General features: G+C 52.0%; 2 protein-coding genes and 1 pseudogene across 2 annotated transcripts in view; 2 read left to right on the forward strand and 1 right to left on the reverse strand.

The window, feature by feature from the left end:
- LOC138172977 (large ribosomal subunit protein eL29-like) overlaps positions 1 to 413 on the reverse strand; it is an 813-nt pseudogene extending 400 nt beyond the window's left edge.
- FAM83F (family with sequence similarity 83 member F) overlaps positions 1 to 21,768 on the forward strand; it is a 32,537-nt gene extending 10,769 nt beyond the window's left edge. The window contains exons 2-5 of the mRNA XM_069102873.1: positions 12,231 to 12,398; positions 13,226 to 13,347; positions 13,519 to 14,195; positions 19,850 to 21,768. Of these exons, the coding sequence (XP_068958974.1) occupies positions 12,231 to 12,398; positions 13,226 to 13,347; positions 13,519 to 14,195; positions 19,850 to 19,896 (1,014 nt within the window). The 3' untranslated portion in view covers positions 19,897 to 21,768. The remainder of the gene's footprint in view (positions 1 to 12,230; positions 12,399 to 13,225; positions 13,348 to 13,518; positions 14,196 to 19,849) is intronic.
- The window catches only part of ADSL (adenylosuccinate lyase), a 300,844-nt gene continuing 284,826 nt past the window's right edge, over positions 5,955 to 21,972 (forward strand). The window contains exon 1 of the mRNA XM_069102878.1: positions 5,955 to 5,958. The gene's annotated coding sequence lies outside the window, so the exon portion shown is untranslated. The remainder of the gene's footprint in view (positions 5,959 to 21,972) is intronic.

Here is a 21,972-nt window from a genome sequence, read left to right on the forward strand (position 1 = left end):
AGCCTTGGGGTCAGTGGGCTTGGCAGCCTTGGGGTCAGTGGGCTTGGCAGCCTTGGGGTCAGGCTTTGTGATCCTGGAGCCTGGACGTTTGATGCTGATGCTAGGGCCTGGATGCTTGGTGGCCATCTTGTGTCCAGCACACTGGGTGCTGGCCTTGGGGATCTTGGGCCTGAGGAGCTTGGCTTTGGAGGCCTTGGTGCTCAGGGCCTCAATGGCCTCTCCTTGGGCCTTGATGGCTTTCGCGTTGTTGGCCTGCATCTTCTTCAGCCCCTTTTTGTTGTATTTCTTGGCAAAGAGCATTTCTCAGAAACTTGGGGTCAACCCCTTTCAGAGACTCATATCTCTGTGACCTAGGTTTCTTGATGCCATTTTCGTGATTGGCTGTGAGTGGTATGGTTCGTAGACTTAGCCATCTTTATACTGCAGCCTGCGCTAACAGGCACTCCACCAACCAGGAGAGGCCAAAGGGAGAGAAAGCTTTTTTTTCTTTTTAAATGTCTCAAGGCAGTACCCAGAATCCTGCCCCAGCCTGCCCCTGCTTTTCAGACTTCAGTATGTACTCACTCTCCCAGGTGGCTCCTGGCCTGAGAGAGGGAGAGGCCAGAGCCTGTGGTGGGGCCGGCACTGCCAGGCTCCTCTGTCTTCTCCCCGGGGCCATGAGCTCTGACTGTCCCATGGGGTGTGGGCTCTTTCATCAGGCCCTGTCTGGATATGCTGCCCCAGGGATTTGGGGAGGGCCCCTCTGGATGTTATTTTCTCCTGGAGTCAGCTCTTCTCCCAGAACAAGACTTCTGATCCTATGGTCTGTGACCATTTTTGCTTTTTATGCCTGCTCCTTGTGGGTGGGAGTGAAGCTTACTGGCCTAAAACCAGGCTGAAAGGGGAGCTGGGGTGTGGAGGCCTGCATGGAGGAGGAGATTAGACAGCATGGGCTGGCTGATACATTTATGTGACTCTGGGCAAGTTTTTTCCTCTACAAAATAAGGTTAGACTGGGTGGCCTCCCATTTCCCTCTAATTCTGAATCTTTGACCTAGATAGAAGAACTGAATGAATGTCCCCAAAGGGCTCTCTGGTGGGGGAGGGATCGCATTTGTTCTCTTTGTCCCAGGAGGCACCACCAGAACAATGAGTAGGTGTTGCTGAGGGGCCAGTGTAGACCTGCCCTAAGCTAAAACTTCCCAATGATCTGAGCTCCTCCTGAGTGGATTGGGCAGGGCAGGGCAGCTAGCAAGCTGCCCTACCCTGAAGCTCTTCAGGCAAAGCCTTAGAGACCCCTTTACTGGCTGGTTACAGGGACCTCTTTATAGAGGGGATTGGTGCAGATGGCCTCTGAGACCACGGCTGACTTTTCTCCAAGAGCTGCTATTACTTTTGGAGAAAGCAGAGGAAAAGAGAAGGTGGCCTAGAGGGTGTGTGTCCAGGCTCCCCTGTTGCTGGGCCCGAGAGCCCTTGGGCCAGTGTCAGAGAATGATAGTCCTGAAGGAAGAAGCCTTGACAGAGCCTTTCCAGAGGGCCAAGGGAAGCCCCAGGATCTGGGGGGTGATATTTAGATACCAGAGGATTCCATGTCCAGATACCGCCAGTGATATACAGAAGCAAGAAGGGAATTTTCCTCTTGGTGCCCTTGGCTGTGGAGAATGAATTCTCTAGGCTCTCTCTAGAGGCAGGTTGGACCAGGGAGCCAGAGGAGACTCTGTCCCTCACTACCAACATGACTGCGGGCTAGCTATTCCACTCCCCAGGGTCTTGGTTTCTTCTGTAAAATGGGCAGGGGGGGAGCGGGGAGACTACATGGCCTCTGTGATGTCCCCTTGGGCCCCAGACCTAGGGGCCTCTAGCGCACTGATTTCTCCCTCTAAATTTGACAAGGTGGCTTGTGAGGTCCCTTCTGCCTAGAGCCTGTGTCTTGGGTCTCCAAGGCTCCAGAGGCTTCCAGGTTTAGCTCTGGGATCCTGCCCTAGGACCATGTGGATGAAGATCCAGACCACGCCTTCTCTTGCCAGGGAATCTTCCCTAGGTCCACCCCAGGGAATCTATCTGATCTTCTGAGCGCCTTCCTCTCCATCAACTGGCATCATATGAATTCTGTCTGAATATGAGGGCTGACTGCCATCTCTCCCAAACTCTTGGTCCAGCTCCACACATTTATTTAGGACCTACTATGGGCCAGCTAAAGGCGGTGGCACAGTGCCCCAGGGCCCTGGGCTTAGGACCAGGAAGACTCATCTCCATGAGTTCAAATCTGGCCTCAGGTATGTATATTTGCTAACTGTGTGACCCTGGGCAAGTCACTTAAACTCAAGCAAGTTACCTCTGACTTCCAAATCCAAAATTCTTTCCCCTGGAGTACCAGACCTGGGCTTAGAAGGGAATTAAGGTTAGTCAGGAAGACCTGACGTCAAGTAGGCTGCCACCCTGGTTCAGGCCGTGGTTATCTTTCACCGGACTCTGCTCAAAGCTCCCTCCCCATCCCAGGTCCAGGAGGGTGCTGCCCTGCCCCCACCCCTGTCTCATCCACAGCTGCTGAAATCATTCCCCTGATTATTTCCATGTCACTCACTGAACTGTCAGGGCCTCCCTACAGCCTTACTGAACTTTCACCCATCTGCCCAGGCTCATCTCACATTCTGCCTTCACAAGTGGTGCTTTCCAGCCAAACTGGACGATGAGATTTATGAAACTCAGACCATCTGTCTCCTGCGTCTTCGCCTTTGTACAAGTTATTTCTGGTGCCTGAAATATGCCCTTGCCACAAGCGGCCCGGCCAGGACTCAGACCCTTAGCCAGTCCAGCCCATCTTTCCAGGCTGGCTCGGCACTCCTCTCCCTTATCTAGCCCAGGACCCAGGCCCTTTACAAACTGATTCCAGCCTGTCTTCCCAGATCTGTTTTTTTTTCCCCTGAAAAAGACATTCCATCTCCCACCACCGGGCCTTTGCCCAGGCTGTTCCTCATGCCTGTCATGCTCTCCTTCTTCACCTTCTGTCTCCCTTCAAGACTCGGTTCAGGAACCACCCCACAATAGTGCCACCTACTACAAGCTGTGAATGCTTTTCTCAAGCACTGAAAGAACTTTGCATTATTTTCATTTACTTTGTACTTGAGTGATCTGTAAATGTATTGTGTCCAATAGAATGGAAGCATCTTGAGGCCAAGGACTACTTCCTTTTTAAATGTGTATCCCCAGCATTGAGGGCCTGGCACAGAGGAGGTATTTAATACTCATGAAACACATGAATGAAGCTCTTATCTGCTTCCCAAGTGAGGGCTGTCCCCAGCCTTCTTGTAGCTCAGTTGTTGCAGTCCTGTCTGACTCTCTGTGACCCATTTGGGGTTTTCTTGGCAGAGATCCTGGAGCCGTTTGCCATGGCCTTCTCCAGCTCATTTTACAGATGAGGAAACTGAGGCTAACAGGGTTGAGTGCCTTGCCCAGGGTCACACAGCGAGGGCTGGATTTGAACTCTGGTCTTCCTGACTTCAGGCCTGGCATTCTATCCGCTGTGCCCCCTAGGTGTTGTCTCCAGTCTGCCACCACCTTTTTTTTTTTTTTTTGCTTTTTGGAGAGGGGAAGGCAGGCAATTGGGGTTAAGTGACTTGCCCAAGATCACATGGCCAGTAGAGTCTGCCACCTTCTTAACCCATCAGTAGAAGGGGAGAGAGAGTATGGATGGTCTTTGAGATTCCTTCCTCCAGGACCTTTGAGGAGGCATGCTTAATTCTCCTCTTTAATGGGCAGCTTGAGGCAGAATCTCATTAGTTTCCATCTTCCTCATGGGGAGTCAGAGTGAGTTCGGCTGGAGCTTAGCTTTGCTCCCCCTGAGGTAAGACCATAGAGACTCAGAGACATTCAGGAGTTCATTCCACAATTTTCCCAAAGCACAGGCTCCACCCTGCCCCCCCCCACTCAGTAAACTCCATACTGCCTCCAGGATCAAAGACAAGATTCTCTGTTGGTCATTCAAAACCCTTAACTAGGGGTAGCCCCCTCCTCCCTTCCCAGTCTTCTTACACCTCCCTCCCCAACACACCCTCCTCAATCCAGTGACGCTGGCCTGCTGGATGGGTGCTCCATGAATGAGACCCTCCATCTCTGGGCTCCAGGTGCTTTCTGCTGGTCCCCCTGCCTGGAACGCTCTCCCTCCTTGACTTCAGCTACCGACCTCCCTGGCTTCCTGCAAATCCCAAGTAAAATCCCACCTTCCCCATGCAGCCTTGCCCAACCCCTCTTCATTCCAATGCCTTCTGTTAATCAGAGCCTTGATCTGGGATCAGGAGACTTTTGTTTGAATCCTGACTCTCTGCTTATCACCCATGTGTCTCAGGTAAGTCCCTGAACCTCTCTGTGCCTCAGTTTCCCCACCTGTAAAATGGGGGGTGGACTTGATGGTCTTGAATCTAAAGAACTATAGTCTATAGAGTGAGCTCCTTCTAGACATATATCCTGTGATTCTGGAACATATGTCCAATGTCAGAAAGATTAGGGGGTGAGAGAGAAAAGACCAAATGTACATTTCTCTCTTCTTTCCAGAGGTGGGGGCCTCTGGGTGTCAGACATTGTCAGACTGGGTTACTGTGATGAATTTTGCCAGTGAGCTTTTTCTTCTTTTGCCTTTTTATTTTTTTATTTTTTGTCACAAGGGATAGCTCTCTGGATCATGGAGGAAAAAGAGGATGCATCTGGAAATGAAGGGGATAAAGATTCAAAAGCTATCCAATGAAAATTTTTAAAAGACTGTGATGAGGGCATCTAAGTGGTGTAGTGAACAGAGTACCAGCCCTGGAGTCAGGAGGACCTGAGTTCAAATCTGGCCTCAGACATTTAACACTTACTAGCTGTGTGACCTTGGGCAAGTCACTTAACCCCAACTGACCCCTGCCTTCCCCCCTCCAAAAAAAAAAAGACCCTGCTGTAAATGTTTAATCTCAACAGGATATCATATTTTCAAGGTCTTCAGCAGGTCCACCTGCATCTATCTGTTGTCTATCTGTCACAAATGAGCCTCATTTCTTCCATCAAAGAGGCCAGACACAACTTGTCTTTGTCAACATTTTTCTTAGCACTGAGTTAGTTCTCTACCCTAGAATGGAAAATAAGGGTTTGCTTTGGGAAAAAAAAAAAGTAAGGAAAAACTTCTCTAGCCTGTAAATGGGCTCCTTCCTTTCTCTGAGCATGGGTTTCCTCATCTGTGAGATGCCTTGGTGAACTGGGGCAGATGGGCCCTCCCCACAATTAAGGCCAGCCAGCTAAGGTCTGGGTGTTTGGGGCCCAGGCTGGGCTTGTGATCAGCATCTCCAGCTGCCTGTCTGTCAGCCGGGGATAATGGGCTCCCTTGCCAGGACGGAATGAGGGGAGGTGATTTCCACCTTGTTGCTGGATTTCTAGGAGCTGCCCAGACTGCCCCTGGAGGCTGTCCTGACTGTCTCAGGAGGAGCTCAGAGGCCTGTTCGAAATGTACTGTCGTGTCCTTCAGGCACTGGCATTAGAAGCGGGTAGGACTGAAGGGTGGTGAGTGCTCCTGACAAAGGGAGAGAGGCTTCAGGGACCACCAGTAAAAGGGAAGGAATTCAGTCCTACCAACATTTTTTTAAAAACTACTAGATGCAAAGGGTTGGGTTAGCCCACAGGCTACTACTAGGGATATAAAAAAAGGTAATAAGCAGTTTGTATTCTGAGGGAGCTCACAGGCTAGCAGGGGAGACCATAGGCAGACCTGTGTGTAGACCAGCTAGACACGGGATAAAAGGGGAATAGCCAACAAAAGGAAAAGGCCTGGCATTTGTAAGGTTCGCAGATGGCTTCTCACAGGGGCCTTGGAAGAAGCCAGAGAGGAAGAAGAGAAGCATTTCGGGTGGGACATGGGGAGGGGGTAGAGTGGGTGCCTCCCACAGTCAAGAGATGGGCTGTTTGGTGAGAGGATGAGCCAAGAGGCCAGTCACCAAACTAGGGGTACATGGGGGAGGGGGGAGGGCATAAAGGGCTTCGTATGCCAGCAGAGGATTTTCTCTTTGGTCCAGAGGTTCCTGGAGTTTGTGGAGAGTGGGGTCGTCTGTCCTTGGGGGGCTGAGCAGAAGATGGCCCTCCAAACTGCACTCTGTGTACTACTTCCATGTTTTTGTATCCCTGACTCTGCTTCCATATTCCCACGGTAGAGTATCAGCCCCTTGAGGGTAGGCACTGTTTTGTTTTTGTCCTTGTGTTTTTCTTCAGACCCTAGCCCAGGCCTTGGTATGAAGTAGGTGGTCAATAAATGCTTCCCTGAGTCCTTTCCGCTTTCCCAAATGGGATTCTGGGGTTCACTGCTCTCATCAACTTAGTTTATGTTGAGAGAAAGCCATTTTAGGACAGCTGGAGGCGCGGACCCAGAGGAGGCTTAGTCAGCCAGGCTTGCCTGGACCTCTCTCCCTGCCCCCAGGACTAGAGCTGCCTGCTGACGTGGTGCCCTTTGTTTTCCCACACCTCAGGGATCATGGGTGGGCGGGTCTCCCCTAGGAACTGGCAGCCAACCAAGCTTTGATGCCAGACACCCCACGTCACAGGCCGTGGGGAAGCCCACGAGGTAAGACTGAGCCTTAACGTTTCCCAGCATGTGTAGATTTGCAGGGAAGACTCTGGGGGTACTGGGAAGCCTGCACTGATCTGGGAAGGGAGCCTGGGTTCAAGAGTCCTGACCACAGTTTCCTAGCTGTGTGACTTCTGACAAGTGCTCCCCCATTCTGTGCCTTGGGGTGAGTGGGGTCAGGTGAGATCTTCCTTTCTCCTGCCAGTTATGAGCATCTTTCTCCCCCAAACCCCCACAAAATTTATTTTGGATTTCGCTTGCACATATTGTGTGCCCTTATCTCTGACTATGTTGTAATCCCCTTGGTTTATTACAAGGGCAGGACTTGTTTTTGTTTGTTTGTTGTTGTGTTTTTTTTTTTGGAGGGGGGAAGGTAGGGTAATTGGGGTTAAGTGACTTGCCTAAGGTCATACAGCTAGTTTTGTGTTAAGTGTCTGAGGCTGGATTTGCATTCAGGTCCTCCTGACTTCAGGGCTGGTGTTCTATTCACTGTGCCACCTAGCCACCCCTAGGAATTAACTTGTTTATGTCTTTGTATCTTACACCTGGGGCATCTACATGGTATGGTGGATGGGGCCCAGGGCCTGGAGTCAGGAGGACTCATGTCCCTGAGTTCAAATCCAGTATCAGAAGCTCACTAGCTGTGTGACCCTGGGCAAGTCACTTAGCCCAGTTTTCCTCAGTTTCCTCATCTGGAAAATGAGCTGGAGAAGGAAATGGCAGATCACCCCAGTATCTTTGCCAAGAAGACCCCAAAAGGGGTCACAAAGAGTCAGACACTCCTGAAACAACTGGGCGACAACAAACGTGCCTACCACAGAGCCTAGCAAATAGTAGGTGCTTAATCAGTGTTTGCTTGGGGATTTTCTCTGGACTTTTTAGATCCACAGGGCCACAGACTATGAGAGGCAGAAGTTAACCTCAGACTCGGCAGGGGTCTCAGTGTTTTGTGTGTCCTTGACCCTCCAGAAGTCATTCTGCTCAAATCTGAACGCCTTCTCAGAATAATGTTTCTAAATGCATAAAATCAAATATACAGGGTTAGAAAGGAAGCCAATTATACTGATAGTTATCTGTATCAATATCTATCTATATTTTTTTAAGTCCACAGATCCCAGTTGAAGAAACTCTTATCTGGTCCATCCTTCTCATCTTACAGAAGAAGTAACTGAGTCATAGAGATTAGGGAACTTGCCGAAGGTCATGTCGCTAATGAGTCATAAGGTCATAGGCCTGTCACTCTAAGGCTAGGAGAGACTTCAGAGACAACTAATGGGGCCTAACCCTCCCGTTTTTACAGATGAGGAAACTGAGTCCAAGAGGTGATATGTCTGTGGTCTCACAATAGCAGCCCTGGCATGTGAACCTGACCCTCTGACTCGTAACACTCGGCTCTTTCCCATCATGTCACAGTTCATAAAGACCCCACGAGGGATCTGGAGGGAGGGATTGCTAAACTACACAGATAAGCAAACTTGGGCCCAAAGAGGAAATGACCAGCGGGGGGAGGTAACAGGGAGTTTGGGGTTTGGGATTCCTATAAGTAGGAACCTTCTTATCAGACCCATCCAGTAACAGAAGAGGCTGTACTTTGGGGAGTGAACTCTCCATCACTGCAAATATGCAAGCATGGTTCTTTGGGGATATTATAGGACTCTCTGGAAGAATGTGTTTCTGGAATCCCTGTGACCAGGGGGCATTCCCAGAGGGTCTTGGGGACTGAAACCCTTCTTGCTGTGCAGTCACCCCATCCTCCCCAATGAGGGCAAGGAGGGACAGGCAATGACACTGAACCAGGCTTAGAGGCTTTGTTTCTTCAGCCTTATGTTCACCCCAGGGTGGCTGCCAGCACAGGTTCTTAGATCTGCTTTTCTAAAGGAAAGCAACTCAAAATGGGTTAACAATCTTGCTTTAATCAATCAAACATATCATTTACCTAGTTCAGGGGAAAAAGTCAGCACCTCGAACTTCAGAATATACAGACAGATTACAAGCAGAAGTTACAAACAGACAGAGAAACAGATCAGCAGACAGGCTTCCAGCTGTCTGACCATTACATCCATACCAGAGAGGGAAGCATCAACATCTGGGTTTTCAAAGCCAGGGGGCTCAACGATGGCTGCCCAGAGTCTCGTCTGGTCACATCACACAACTCTTCTCACAGTGAGCCCCCAAACAAAGCCTCACATCAGGGTTTATATAGCCTTCTCCTGGCTCAGAGAATGTCACAACCCTCTTGACCCACTGCCCAATCACAAAGCATTCCCTCCTGCCACAGGCTCCAGGTGCACTTAAGCCTATCAAAGGGCCTAGGGGCAAGAAAGATCTTAAATTCACATTCCCATAACAAGCCCTCCTCCCTCCCCCATGATCACACTGAGGGTCAGAAATCGAGAGCTGGAAGGGACATCAAGAGGCTGGGTCAGCCCCCTCATTTCACACGGGGGGAACCTGAGGCCCAAGGAGGGGTGAATGGAGTGACTTGCCCAAAGACACCTAGCCAAGATTTGGACCCAGATCCTCCAGACCCCTTCCATTAAGCCTGCTCCCAGCTGGTACAAGGAGGGTTCAGATGAGCATTTATTGAGTGCTTCCTGTGTGGTGGGCACTGTGCTGAGCACCTCACAGATGATTTCATTTGATCCTCACAACAACCCTGGGAGGGAGGTGCTGTTGTTATCTCCATTCTACAGCTAAAGAAACTGAGGCAGACAGATTGTGACTTGCGCAGGGTCACACAGCTGCTCGTGTCTAAGGCAGAATTGGAACTCAGGTCCCAGTGTTCTGTCTGCTGGACCATTTTGCTGGTTGAGTGCGATGCCTCAAGGATGGTGGTGGATGAAAGACAAAAGGGTGAGGCCTTGGGAGCTGAGCTCCCATTTACTAGCCATGTGACCCTGGATAAGTCATTTGACATTAGTCTTTGAGTCTCTTCTCAGTTGTTTCATCTATAAAAAGAAGTTTTATGGGGTAGTAGAGAAAGGGCGGGTCCATGTGGTGCCAGAGGGGTTGGGTTCAGATCCTGCGTTCCACTTAATTTGCATGTGGCTTTGGGAAGGCCTCTCAGGGCCTCAGTTTCCTCATCTGCCAAATGAAGGGGCTGGGTAAGCTCCGTGGCAGATCTGTGTCTCTGGCCCCACAAATGGTTTCCTTGTCTTTGTCACAGGAGCGGGGTGGGGAAAGCACTGTGGTCATGGTCATGGTCAGCTGGCCACCCTCACAGACAGTCCTTTGGTGGCTTCGCCAGGCCCCTGGGGAAGGTGGAAGGAGAACCACTGCTGGTGCTGAGTGAGAACTTCCATTATTCTTAGTATCTGGCAGTAATTAAGGAGCCCAAAGAGGAAATTAGTGGAGCTGGGCTGTTTAATTAAACCTGGATGGCAGGCAGGAGGAAGTCTCCCATTCCCCCCCACCCCTGACTTTCTAGCAGGAATGCAACAAAGGGAGCACTGGAATATCAGGGTGCAGAGCCCGGCCTGCCTCCCACTGGGGTGATCAGCCCACTGGCTCCTGCCAAGGACTGCCAGCTCAAATTAGCCTCTCGTTGTGGGTGCTGCCCCTCTGTGGGCAGCAGGGAGAAACAGGTAGAGACAGAGGTGACCTTGACGTCCCTTCCAGGGACCCTGAGCCTAGGACAGGATGTTCAACCCAGCCTTTTGTATCTCCATCCCCCTCCCCAGAGTGCAGACACAGAGAGTACAGAGCCTGTGGTTGTCCTGGGTGGTGGCTCATTGCACAGGGATGGAACAGGGCAGCTCTGGAAGGAGAGGGCTGTCTGGGGCCTGACACAACAGGGTTGAATGTCAGATGGCACCCATGGAGTCTCAGCACAGGGTAATTATCACTCCTTTGCCATGAGCAGAGAGCAATTGATTTTTTCTTAATGCAAATATTTTACTGTTTAATTTAGTGCTGATACAGCTGGTAGAGTCTCAGCAGTGTGTGGGTCTTGGGAGGGAGAGAGGGGAACAGGGACAGTGCTTAGCCAGAGACCTCCCTTTCATGCTTCCTACCATGGGGCCTTGGCCGAGACACTTTTCTCTGTGCCTCAGTTTCCTCCTCTGTAAAATGAGACAATTGGATGACATGACCTCTGCGATCTGGAGCTTCTTAGATTCTGAAACCAACAGAAATGGAGTTGAGCCTTGAAGAGTGCGTGGGGTGTGAGCAGAGAGGAGGAAGAAAGACATATCAGACCTAGAGAACAGTGTGAGCAAAGGCCTGGAGGTAAGACTAGGTAACCCCTGTTTGAGGGTTACCTCAATGAAGAAACCAGCCTGGCTGAAGTGAAGGGTTTGCAGAGGCAGAACAGTTGGGAGAAAAGACCGGAAGGGGGGATGAATAAGACTGATTGCAAAGGGCCTTGAATGCCCGAGTGAGAAGACTGGACTTGAGACCCAAGTGATTTGATCTGAGATTTGAGAATGGTGTGGGGTGGGACACTTGGAAGCCACAGGAATGAGGCCAGCAAGAACCATGACTCTGAAATGCCACTGGGGGAAGACGAGGCTCAGCCCAGCTTTGGGGAGATCAAAGACTAACATCAGTAAATGAGCTGACATCCTTGCCTCTCTGTCATTGTGGACACCTCTGCCATATAATTTCTTCCTGGGATGGAGCCTCCTCACTGGGTCAGTCAATCGCCAGACGTTGATTAGACAAAAAAGAATCTGTACGTGTCCTCAAGGAGTTTACATTCTACTGAGCTGAAAGAATACAGATGCAGAGAAGGAGACAGAAAAATATAAACACAGTGAGCACAATGTAATTTGGAGAATTTTCGAGGAGGTAACATTGGGACATAAAAATAAATACAGAACATGTATGATGTTTAAAAGTCATTTTGAGGGGCAGAAAGAGCACTGAAGTAGTGTTCATTGAAGGGGCAGGGCCGAACAATTTGTGGTATTTGAATTTAATGGAATTGTTGTGCCATTAAGAAATAAGGAACGTGAAAAACTTTAGAGAGACTCAGGAAGATTTGCATGAACTGATGCAGGGGGAAATGAGCTAAACCAAGGAAACAATACGCGGTGAGAACATAGGGGAAACAATGTTGCCTGGCAGCAGAGCTCTGGTCAATGTCGGTGCTCATGTCTGGATTCCAGGAAACTGATGGCGAACCATGTCTCCCTCTTTGGGGGAGAGAAGCGGTATACCCAAGCATTCTATGATTACAGTTTTTACGCACGTCCCACAGCAGCCATTTGAGGTGGGTCCTACGAGCAATGTGTCCATTTTACAGAGGAGGGAACCGAGGCTCCTACAGGTAAAGTCCATTTGGACTTGCCCATGGTCACACAGCTGTTTAGGGTTGAGAGTTAAACTTAAGGTATCTTCCAAGTCCAAATTCATCCCTTTCCAATGTATCAAAAGAGATAATATCCAGAAAGTGTTTTACAGACCTTCAGAAACAGCATAAATGTCAGCTATTTGCTACTATTTATGCACGCCTTTCTAGTTCTAAGTGTGGTTTAGTTACAGGCTGTGTCTGCTGCATTTAAGCCTTCACCCGGCCCAAGCTGCGTCCCCATGCTGGGTTGTCCCTGCTTCCTGAGTTGGGCATGTCCCTAGGCACAGTGACACTACTGTCAGTCAGTAAATAAGCATTTATTTGGCACCTCCTGTATGTGGCACTCTGTACTAAGCCTATTGATGTTGCCTTCCAGGTCATTGCGGTGGTCATGGACCTTTTCACAGATGGGGACATCTTCAAGGACATTGTCAATGCTGCCTATAAGAAACGGGTCCCCGTGTACATAATTCTGGATGAGGCAGGCGTCAAGTTCTTTCTAGAGATGTGCCGGACCCTGGAGCTCAATGATTTCCAAATCCGGGTATGGCCTAGTCCTCCAAAGGGGGGAGGGTGGGAAAAGACCCAGACTCTGAGAGGGAGTGGCATCTCCTCTTCCCATCCAGACATGAGCATATATCCAAAGCCTGTGGCCTTTACCCACAGAGTGAGGAGGGAAGGAGGGCTCCTGGGGCCTGGGTTATGATCCAGCCCACTCTCAAGTGAAGCTCCTCTTGGTGCCTGGCAGCCTCAGGCCATTACCAATATGGTGGAAAAGCACAGAGTCCCGGGTGGTCCTCTGAATGATAATGGCCTTTCAAGTTTGCAGTGCCTTTTAGAAGAGATATTTCACTGGACTCCCACAGCAATGGCTGGATACTATGATTATTCCCATTTTACAGAAGAAGAAAATGAGACTCTAAGAAGTTAAACATTTTGCCCCAGGTAACTCAGCCAGTAAGGATCTGAGGCAGGATTTGAACCCAAGTTCTCATGATTCCAGGCCAAAAACTCAGGAAGAGTCAGGGGAGCTGCTCTGGGTGAGCAGTCTGGTCCAAGCTTTTGTCCACACATTAATGACCTGGAACCCATCAGCCTTTCCAGAGGGTCACTTCACTAGGTGTCCATAGTATGGGATAAGGGCTGGCCTCACTACTATCTGGAAGGGATAAGTCTGCTGGGCATAGAGACCATTCTGCTTCTACTGAGGGTCAGAGAAAAGCACTAGGGTCAGGGATGGCGAGCATTTCAAACCATCTGAGCAGTGTATGGCCAAGGGCCTGCAATGCAGGAAGAACCCACTTTCTGCCATTTTGGCCTAGGCCCAACAGGTCAAAGTGACCTTGATTCCTTGTCTCCTGTCCCCACCAGAACATCCGAACCCGCTGCGTGACTGGTGTTGGGTTCTATATGCCTGACGGAAAGGTCAGAGGAACCCTGTCCTCGCGGTTCCTGATGGTAGATGGTGACAAAGTCGCTACAGGGTCTTACAGGTGAGTGGGGCTGAGCCTGAGCTGGGCAGGTGGGAGGGAGGAGCCACTGGCCTCTTCAGCCCTGATGTCCTTGGAGCATGGCACTGCAATCGGGAAAGCCTGGGGCTCGGGGAGAACAGAGGAGGCACACAGGGGCCAAAAGGACCAAAACTGCCTCGCTTCTCCTTCCAGCTTCACCTGGAGCTCCTCCCACGTGGACAGAAATCTTCTCCTGGTGTTGACAGGGCAGCACGTGGAGCCCTTTGATGTGGAGTTTCGGGAACTCTATGCCATCTCAGAGGAGGTGGATTTGTATCGAGAACTGGGCCTGACGGGCCTCAAATACTCCTCCACGGTGGCGCGTAAACTGATCAACCCCAAGTACGCCCTGGTGGCCGGCAGCCGCCAGCCTCCTGGGGAGATGATGCGCTGGGCCCGTCAGAAGCAGGAGGCTGGAGGTGGGGAGAAGGATGAGCCACAGGAGGGAGGCAGCGAAGGCTCCGAGTCTGCCCGACGCCTCGACAGTTTTCTCCATGACCTGGTCACACTGGACCAGGTGCTGCCCGTGATGGACCCTCCACCCCTGGAGGAGGCGGCCTTGAAACGAGGCCAACGGGCAGAGGCAAAGCCTTCCGTCCAGCCCAAGAAGAGCGAGGCCACCAATGGAACGGCTTCTTCCGCCAAGGAGGGGAGACGCTTGAGCAGCAGGTTCTGGAAGCTTAAACGCACTCACGCCACCAATGGCATGGCCAGCTCCCTGTCTGGTGAGACCTTCTCTGAAGGGGAGTTTGTGGTGGTGAGGAGACCGGCCCTGGCCCCAGGGGCCCAAAGCCCCAGCAACGGTGTCCACAGCAACGGCAGCGTCTCAGGTAGGGGTGCTACCCACCCTCAGACCTCCCCTCCCCTCCTTCTGGCCCCTTCCCCAGCCCTCCCCGCAGGAAGTGCCCAGCACCAGTTATGCCACACACCCCTACAAGAAGACATTTTTCAGAAGTTATTTTTATTGATATCTTGTTTTTACATCACCTTCTTTTGCAAAATATCCCTCCCTTCTCCCCTACCCAGGGAGCCATCCCTGATCACAAAGAATACAAAAGGGGGAAGGCACCAGGGCTGGCAGGGCATGGAACCCCCACCTCCTCACAGGGCACCCGACTTGGAGTGTCAGCTCTGCTACTCGCTGCCTGATGACCCTGGACTTCTTGTCTCCTCACCTGTAAATGAGGGGTTGGGCCAGATGACCTCCTAAGGCCTATTCTAGTTCTAAATCTATGACGTTCACATTTATAATCCGTATCAATCAATCTGGGATCCCAATAACCCTGTTGGTACACAGCCCTCATTTTGCAGGTAAGGAAACTGAGGCCAGAGAGAACAATGGTATAAGTCACAAGATCAAGTGATCAACAACTTTATTAAGTCCCTACTATGTGCCAGGCCCTGGGCTAGGCTCTGGAGACACAAAGACAGGAATGAGACAGTCTCTGCCCTCTTCAGGTGAGCTGGCACCAGGACAGGCATGCAGAGTTTTCTGATTTCTGACTCGGGGCTATTTCCAGCAGATGTGCTGGGGGCCAGATCACTGCCCCTAGGAATAAGCTGGAAGGAGGGAGCTGCCCTGCCCAAGCCTCTCCTGCCCTGGCCTGGTATCTGACCCGTGGCCTTGGCTTGTTTCTGATGGAAATAGTTCATTGGCTCCATTGGCGGTTTTTTATTTTTATTTTTGTTTTTCTATCCTCTAAGAATCTGTCTGCATCTCAGCCTGAGAGCTGCTGGAAGGCCTGGATTGTGTCTAATTTATCTTACAGTTTGCAGTACAGCAAAAAAGACCGGGCTTTGGGGAAGAATGGTGCTAATAGCCTGGGCCACTTATGTTCCCTGGCCACAGAAATAGACTCTCCCCCTGGGAATTGGAGGGAAAGATTCACATAAATGGAGAAGAGGCAGAGAAAGGTTCACAAGGGAGCATTGTTACAAGCCTGGCCTACTTCAGAAAGCCCCTGGCTCTGCCTCTTCCCAGCTAAGTGGCTCTGGGCAAGGCAATTCATCTTGCTAAGACTCTGTTTCCTTATTTGTAAAATGGGGATCATGCTTCTCAGGATTCATAGAAGGAGCCCTGGCCTTGGGCTCAGGTGACCCAAGTTCAGATCTCAATTTTGTATCCCTGACCCCCAGTTTCTTCTCCTTTACGGAGAAAGGGCTAAACTAGGTGATCTCCCAGCATCCTCCAGGCTCTTAAATCCTACCATCTTTCTTCCTCAGCCATAGAGAGGGATTTTTTTTTCCTTTTCTGGATGTAATAAAAAGGACTTTTTTTTAACCTTTCCTCTGGTAGGTCAGAATCTTCTAGGTTCACTGCCCTAGAGCCTGCAGGGGCCTCAGGTCCTCCGGTGCAGCCCTCTGTCACCCATGTGAGACATGGCACCTCAGAGAGGCAAACATGGGTCCTGGGACTCCACCCCTGAAGCATCCTGGGGCCCTCCTAAGGCTCCCTTCTGTCAGGCCCCTCTCAGAACAGACCACCATCTCTCCTCCTGCCCTTCTGGGGTGTGCAAGCATCTTGGGCTTACTGTAACTTCCCTAAGCTCATACTTCTCAAGTTTAAAAAGATCTTAAAGACTGTCGAGTCTAAATCCTTGTTTTAAAAAGAGTTGGAAAGGGAAGGCCAGAGAGAGCAAATCAGAGTGGGAAGGGACCTTAAAGGCAGACAGTCCAGCCCCTCATTCCCTAGGAGGAAGCTAGGGCCCAGAGATGAAGGTGCTCAGTCAGGACTTGAGCCCAGCTCCTCAGACCCCAAACCCACCTCTCTTCCCACCTTGTGTGCGTCACCCCCAGTTTGCTCCTCCCCCCACTCCACCAGATGCCACACTGCCTTGTGCCTGTACTAGAAAAGGGTTGCCATGGAGAACACCTGGCAGGGAAGGGAGGAAAGGAGGATGGGAGAAGAGCCCATCCTGGAGAAGAGGAAGCCATCCTCCCCCTCCAGAGCCTTCCCCCAGGTGATGTCTCCATAGAAACCCCACTGGCTGCCCTTTCTCTGTGTCTCTGGTGGCTTCCTCAGGATTTAGGAGGTCACCTCGAGTCCCGGGAGGAGGGGACACCCAGGCTGATCCTGGAGGGAGAGGAAGGGCCCAGAGGAGGGACAGCTGTGGATCAAGGGCTTCCCAGCCTCTCTGGCCCCCACAGCTGTGCTGGGGCACATGAAGCCCTTGTGAGCTTCGTTACATGCATAAGGAGACTTGGACCCAGAGAAGAAATGACTCCTAGGTAAAAGTCACAGGGAGAGAGAGCGTTGGGCTCAGAGAGCCGCGGCTTCGGAAGAGCTGGAGAAGAGGTGACCGGCACACTTGGTGACTGGCCCAGACCACACATGCCCAATGCTCAGCCCCAGGGGCGATCCAGGAGCAGAGCCTGGACCACTGAGGCCCTACCCACGCCATGTGCCACCATCTGTGACCCTCTGCTCCCCTCTAGTGGCCAAGCCCCAGCCCCAGGCTTCCTCGGCACATTCTGAAAGGTGTTTTAACAAATATTCACTAGGCACCTACTGTGTACAAGGGCTTCAGCCAGAGGAGGCCCCTGCCTCAGGGAGCTTACAGTTCAGTCCAGGCCCTGGAGGAAAAACAAGACTGCCTCTGCCCTCACCCGTTTTCCAGTGTGATGGGCATGTGTGAGGAGGTTTACAATAAGGTTGTGGTACAAGGTAGAATGTGGCTAGGGCAAGAAAGCAGCCCGTGTGAGCAGTTCGGGAAAGGCTCCATGGGGGAAGTGGGCCTGAGCCGTAAGAGCAGGAGCGTGATCAGGGAAACGTGCGTGTGCGTGCTGGGGGATGAGGGCAGCAGTGGGGCTGGCATGAACCTATGCAGACAGGACCAGGTCAGGGAGAAGCCAGGGCGGCCAGCGTGGCCACAGTAAGCAGTCGAATTGGGGGCAGCCGGGGAGCCTCTGAAGGGCTTTGGGAGCAGCAGGGTGGGGGGCGAGGGATGAGAACTGGAGACTGAGGGAGCCACGAGGTCAGTGTTCAAATTGTGGGGGGCTGCTGGGGGATCTGGAGGGCTGAAGAAGGAGCCGTTCCTAATAGCAAAAACAACATGCAAAGGTCCTTTATTTTAGTGGGCTTCAACAACCATCCTATGTGAAGGGGAGTCCAAGTGACACTGTGTCTGTTTTATAGATGAGGATATCAAGTCTTAGAGAGGTTTATAGGGCTTTGAGCTGGAAAGCTCCCCATTTTACAGATGAGGAAGCTGTGTCTCAGAGAAGCCAAGTGACTTGTCCATGGTCACACAGAGCCACAAAGTAGATGAGCCAAGACACAGTGAGTAGCCTGCTTTCGTGGGGGGGCGGGGGCGGGGTATGGGGATCGCCCACTGGGAAGGAGATGAGCCTAGAAAGGTAGAGGGATGCCACATTGTGAAGGGCCTTGAATGTCACACTAGGACCTAGGGTTAAGTGTTTAAATGAAGAGAATCTGTAGGGCTGGTCGTGTGGAAAACAGCCACTGTGAGAACTGGCTTCTTGTGGCCATTTAGGGTTTGGGGCAGCAGGCTTTCTGTTAGGGGCATTACAACAGGGAGCATCTGAACCCAGGGCCACTGCTTTGAAAGGCCTCTCTGCCAGTCCTTACAGGGATAGGGAACAAGCAGTTATGACAGGAATACACCAGAAAGCTAGGACTGAAATAGGCAGCTGGTGGCACAGTGGGCAGAACCCCAAGTTCAAATCTGGCCTCAGACACTTCCTAGCTGTGTGACCCTGGGCAAGTCACTTCACCCTGCTTGCCTCAGCTTCCGCATCTGTAAAATGAGCTGGAGAAGGGCATGGCCAACCCCTCCAGCATCTCTGCCAAGAAAACCCCAAATGGGTTCACAGAGAGTCAGACATGATTGTACAACAACAAAGGCCTGAGGGAAATGGCAAAGCCCACCTGGGGCCTTCCATCTTGGAGGAGGGCGGCTGAAGGGGGTGAGTGCCAGGCGGGATGGGAGCCCTGGCTTGTGCTGTCTCTGGGCCCCCCTCCCAAGCCATGGAGTCGACTGGCTCACTCTCCTGATGCCAAAATGCGGCTGCCTCTGGGGAGAGTTTTGGCAAGTGCTTAATAGGCCTAGCAAGCAAAACAGGCCTCTGAGGGGAGGGAGTGGAGGCCCTGTCAATGCAGCAGCCTGGGGGCTGGAGAGAGGAGGCCCGCCAGATGCTGGTGAGAAGCACCCCCATTCTGGGGGATAGAGCAGGGCCGGCTGCTCAGTGGGAGCCCTGAAACCCCCTGGAACAGCAGGACAGAATCCAGGCCGAGCCTGAGGACCATCCTGGAGACTCCCGGAATGATCCAGAGGGAGGCAAAGGGGAGGGAAGGCGGACAGACCCAGGAGAGGGAACATCTGGATTTTGTTGTCAGATGGCGGAGCCCGCCCTGGCCTAATGGGCCAGAAACAATGGTGCAGGATGAATCAGAGGAGACGCCTCCATGGGATGCGGTTTATGGGAGGGGGCACTGGATTGCGGGGTCAGTGCTAGGAGGCTGTTTGTTTTAACATCCTTCTCGCTAATGGCCCGGAAGAGAGAGGCAGACATCCCCTTAATTGAGTTCACAGCTGCTGGAAGGTGATAGGTACAACTCGCTGCTGGGGAGAGAGGGGATGTCTGGGAAAGCCTGCTCCTGCCCAAGAGAAACCAAGAGGAATCAGGGTGAGGAAGTGTCATCCGGGCAAAGGCTCAGCACATATTCTACCCCCCCCCCCCCATCCTCCACGCCCCACCCCCCAGGCCTGAAAGCAGCCATCCAGATGAGCCAGGTCTGCCCTGGCTGGCTCCCACTGGGTCAGAGGGTGGGGGACGGGCCACCTGCGGGCAGGAGGAATCTAGGCCGTCCAGTTGTGTCACGGAGCCTGCTGCAAGGACCCTCAGACCTCATCTAGTCCCGACCCCACGTGACTGGAAAGTGACCCTGGAGATTGGGCCACCTTGCCCCAGCCTGAAGACCTCCAGAGGGGCATGCTGGACCCACCACTCTGGGGCAGCTTTGCGCATTTACAATGTGCAGGCCTGAAATCTGCCTCTGCAGCTCCCCCCACCCTCTGGGTCCAGACAGAACCGGTCAATCTCCCAGGTTGTTTGTGGGCCTTCAGTATGAGGACAGGTGTGACGTGTCTGCAAACTTTCAGGTGCTTTGAAAACGCCAGTGATTGTGGTTGTGTCTGATCTCCTGCACGACAGCCCTCCCTGTGTGGACAGGTAGCCTGACGGATTGGACCCTGGCCCCCTGGGCTTTTGTGTGCCCGCAGAGCGGTGGCCTTCACTCCTGGCCGCTCCCCTCCAAACACCCTGCAGCCCAGCATGGGCCACCAAGACCATCCACGTTACTTCAGGCACGGTTGGCACAGGGCAGAATGCACCCAGACTGTTGCCTCCCTGTATGCTTGGCACCATGCTTAGGGCTGGGGGTACAAAGAAAAGTTTGGAGCAGTTTCTGCCCTCGGGGGGCTCCCATTCTAATCAGTGTCTTTCTTCTTCTCCCTCCCCACAGGCAAAACTAGCCTCAGTCCCACCAAGCAGAACTGTGTGATTTCGTGAGTGTGGTGCCTGACCTGCATTGGGGGACCCACAGGCGGCCCAAGACTGCTTACACTCTCCTAACCCCCTGGACAGCTCCTCGGGAGTTGGCCCATTCCCTCCGGTCAGCCGCCTTCTGCCCTCTCTCTCCGCTGGCCTCTTGAATGATGGCCTTGGGTCCTGGACAAAGTTAGTGCCCCAGCTGCACTGGATGAAATTAGCTCCATGTTTACTTTTAGTGGGAGTGGGAAGGGATGTCCCCACCTTTGTGCCTCAGCTTGATGCGAACCAAGGAATCCCACTAGCCTTGGTGGTTGTCTTTTTACCCCTTTTCTGCTTGTTGCTGGTGATTCTAGGCCCTTGGGGCAAGCCAGGAATCAGAGCAAGACTTAAATCAAGAAAGCTGGAAGAAGGGAGGAAGTATCACTGCTGGGATTCGGTTCTCAGCTCAGCCAGGCACCTGGCAGAGCGCTGAAGAGAGATGGTCCGGGAGGAGGGAAGGGAAAGTGATGGGAACATGTCTAGTGAGGCCCCCTGGGGAGGCAAAGAGGAAGTCAGGATGGGCCGTGCCTGCCCCTCCCATACACACACCCCAGCTCCATCCCACCTGTGTGCACTCACACACATGTGTGCTGCCGTCTGTGCAGAACACACATAGTAACACATGTGTATATGCGTTACATACACGTGTGTTCCATACACATGTACGTGCATCTGTGTATGTGTGTGTCTATGGATCAGACCTGTGATTTTCTGTCAAGGAGACCCTAGGAACTGGACACTGGGCCCACACCTGCTGCCAAGGCGTGTTCTGAGCCTGGAGGCTTAGAGAACTGGCCGGCCCCTGGCAGGCCGGAGGCCTTGCCTGCAGCCACGCAGCTCAGCGGCCACCTCAGGACCCAGGCTGGGCCTTCCTGAGGCCAAGGACTGCCTGCCTGCCTGCCCTCTCCGGGCCACACTATTTGTCTTTCCTTGCACATGTAAAAGATTGAATTCAGCTGAAAATGAGTGCCAAGATGGGGGATTAAGGATGTGAAGCATGGCACATACATTGCTAATGTATTGCTTTTGCTGTACTGTGGGCTTTGGGGGTAATTTTTCTGTTTTAAGTCTTTGTTAAAAGGGAAAGCTTGATGAGAGGAAGGGGGAGGGAAATGAAGGTGAGGTAAAAAAAATCAAAAGGCATCAATAAAAATACATTCGAAAAAAAATTTTTTTTTTTTGAAAAACAAATGAAAGACTAATCTTAGGATGGGGAAGTGACTTGTCCAAGGTCACATCGGTAGTACATGGCAGGTCAGAAGCCAGCTTTCTTTCCAGTGTCCCCCACTGTTGTCGAACTTCCCCGCCCTCCCCCATTTTAGTGATAAAGAAATAGAGGCCCAGAGCGAGTAAGGGGTTTACCCAAGTGCCAGAGGAAGAATCTGAACCCGGGCCTCTGACTCCCCAGCATGTTGTTCTAGGATCTCAAGAAAGTCACATCGGATCCTACAAACCATGAGCCACCACCCTCAGAGCACAATGCACCTTCACCTTCCTGAGCAGGCAAAGCACAAAGAGCCAGTTGTGTGTGCGTGCACACGGACACACACAAATACACACGTGCCTCTGCCCCCCATCCTCGTGCCGCCTCCCTCTGGCCCACCCCTCATCCCTTCAGGGCCAAGCTCTCCTCTTCACAGCTGACTCTCAGCTGATCTGATCAGGTCTTCCTACCAATGTGCTCATGGGGAGAGCTGCCAGGCTCCTCAGGGCACCTTCTCCAGTGCCCAGGCCACAGGGGCATGATAATCAGAGCCTTGTAGAAGTCACAGATGATTTTTATTTGCTTCTTCTCCTGTTTTGTATGAACTTGTTTAAATTAGACGGAATAATAAAAATGTACTGCTGTCACATTTCTTTTGTGTCTATTAAAATGTGTGTGTGTGTGTGTGTGTGTGAAGGGTAGGGACAGCCTGGAACAGTGGAGAGAGCTGAATTCAAATCCTCCCTTGGACATATGCTGGTTGTGAGACAATCTCTCAATTTCCCCGGCAAGTCTCTAAGACTATAAATTGCAGGCCAGCTGCCAGTCTGCACTGGTGTAGGGCAGGGGTG

Source organism: Petaurus breviceps, unplaced genomic scaffold (assembly GCF_028583685.1).
Source record: "Petaurus breviceps papuanus isolate PSGF00001 unplaced genomic scaffold, PetGlider_PUasm1.0 558, whole genome shotgun sequence".
Classification (NCBI taxonomy): Eukaryota; Metazoa; Chordata; class Mammalia; order Diprotodontia; family Petauridae; genus Petaurus; species Petaurus breviceps.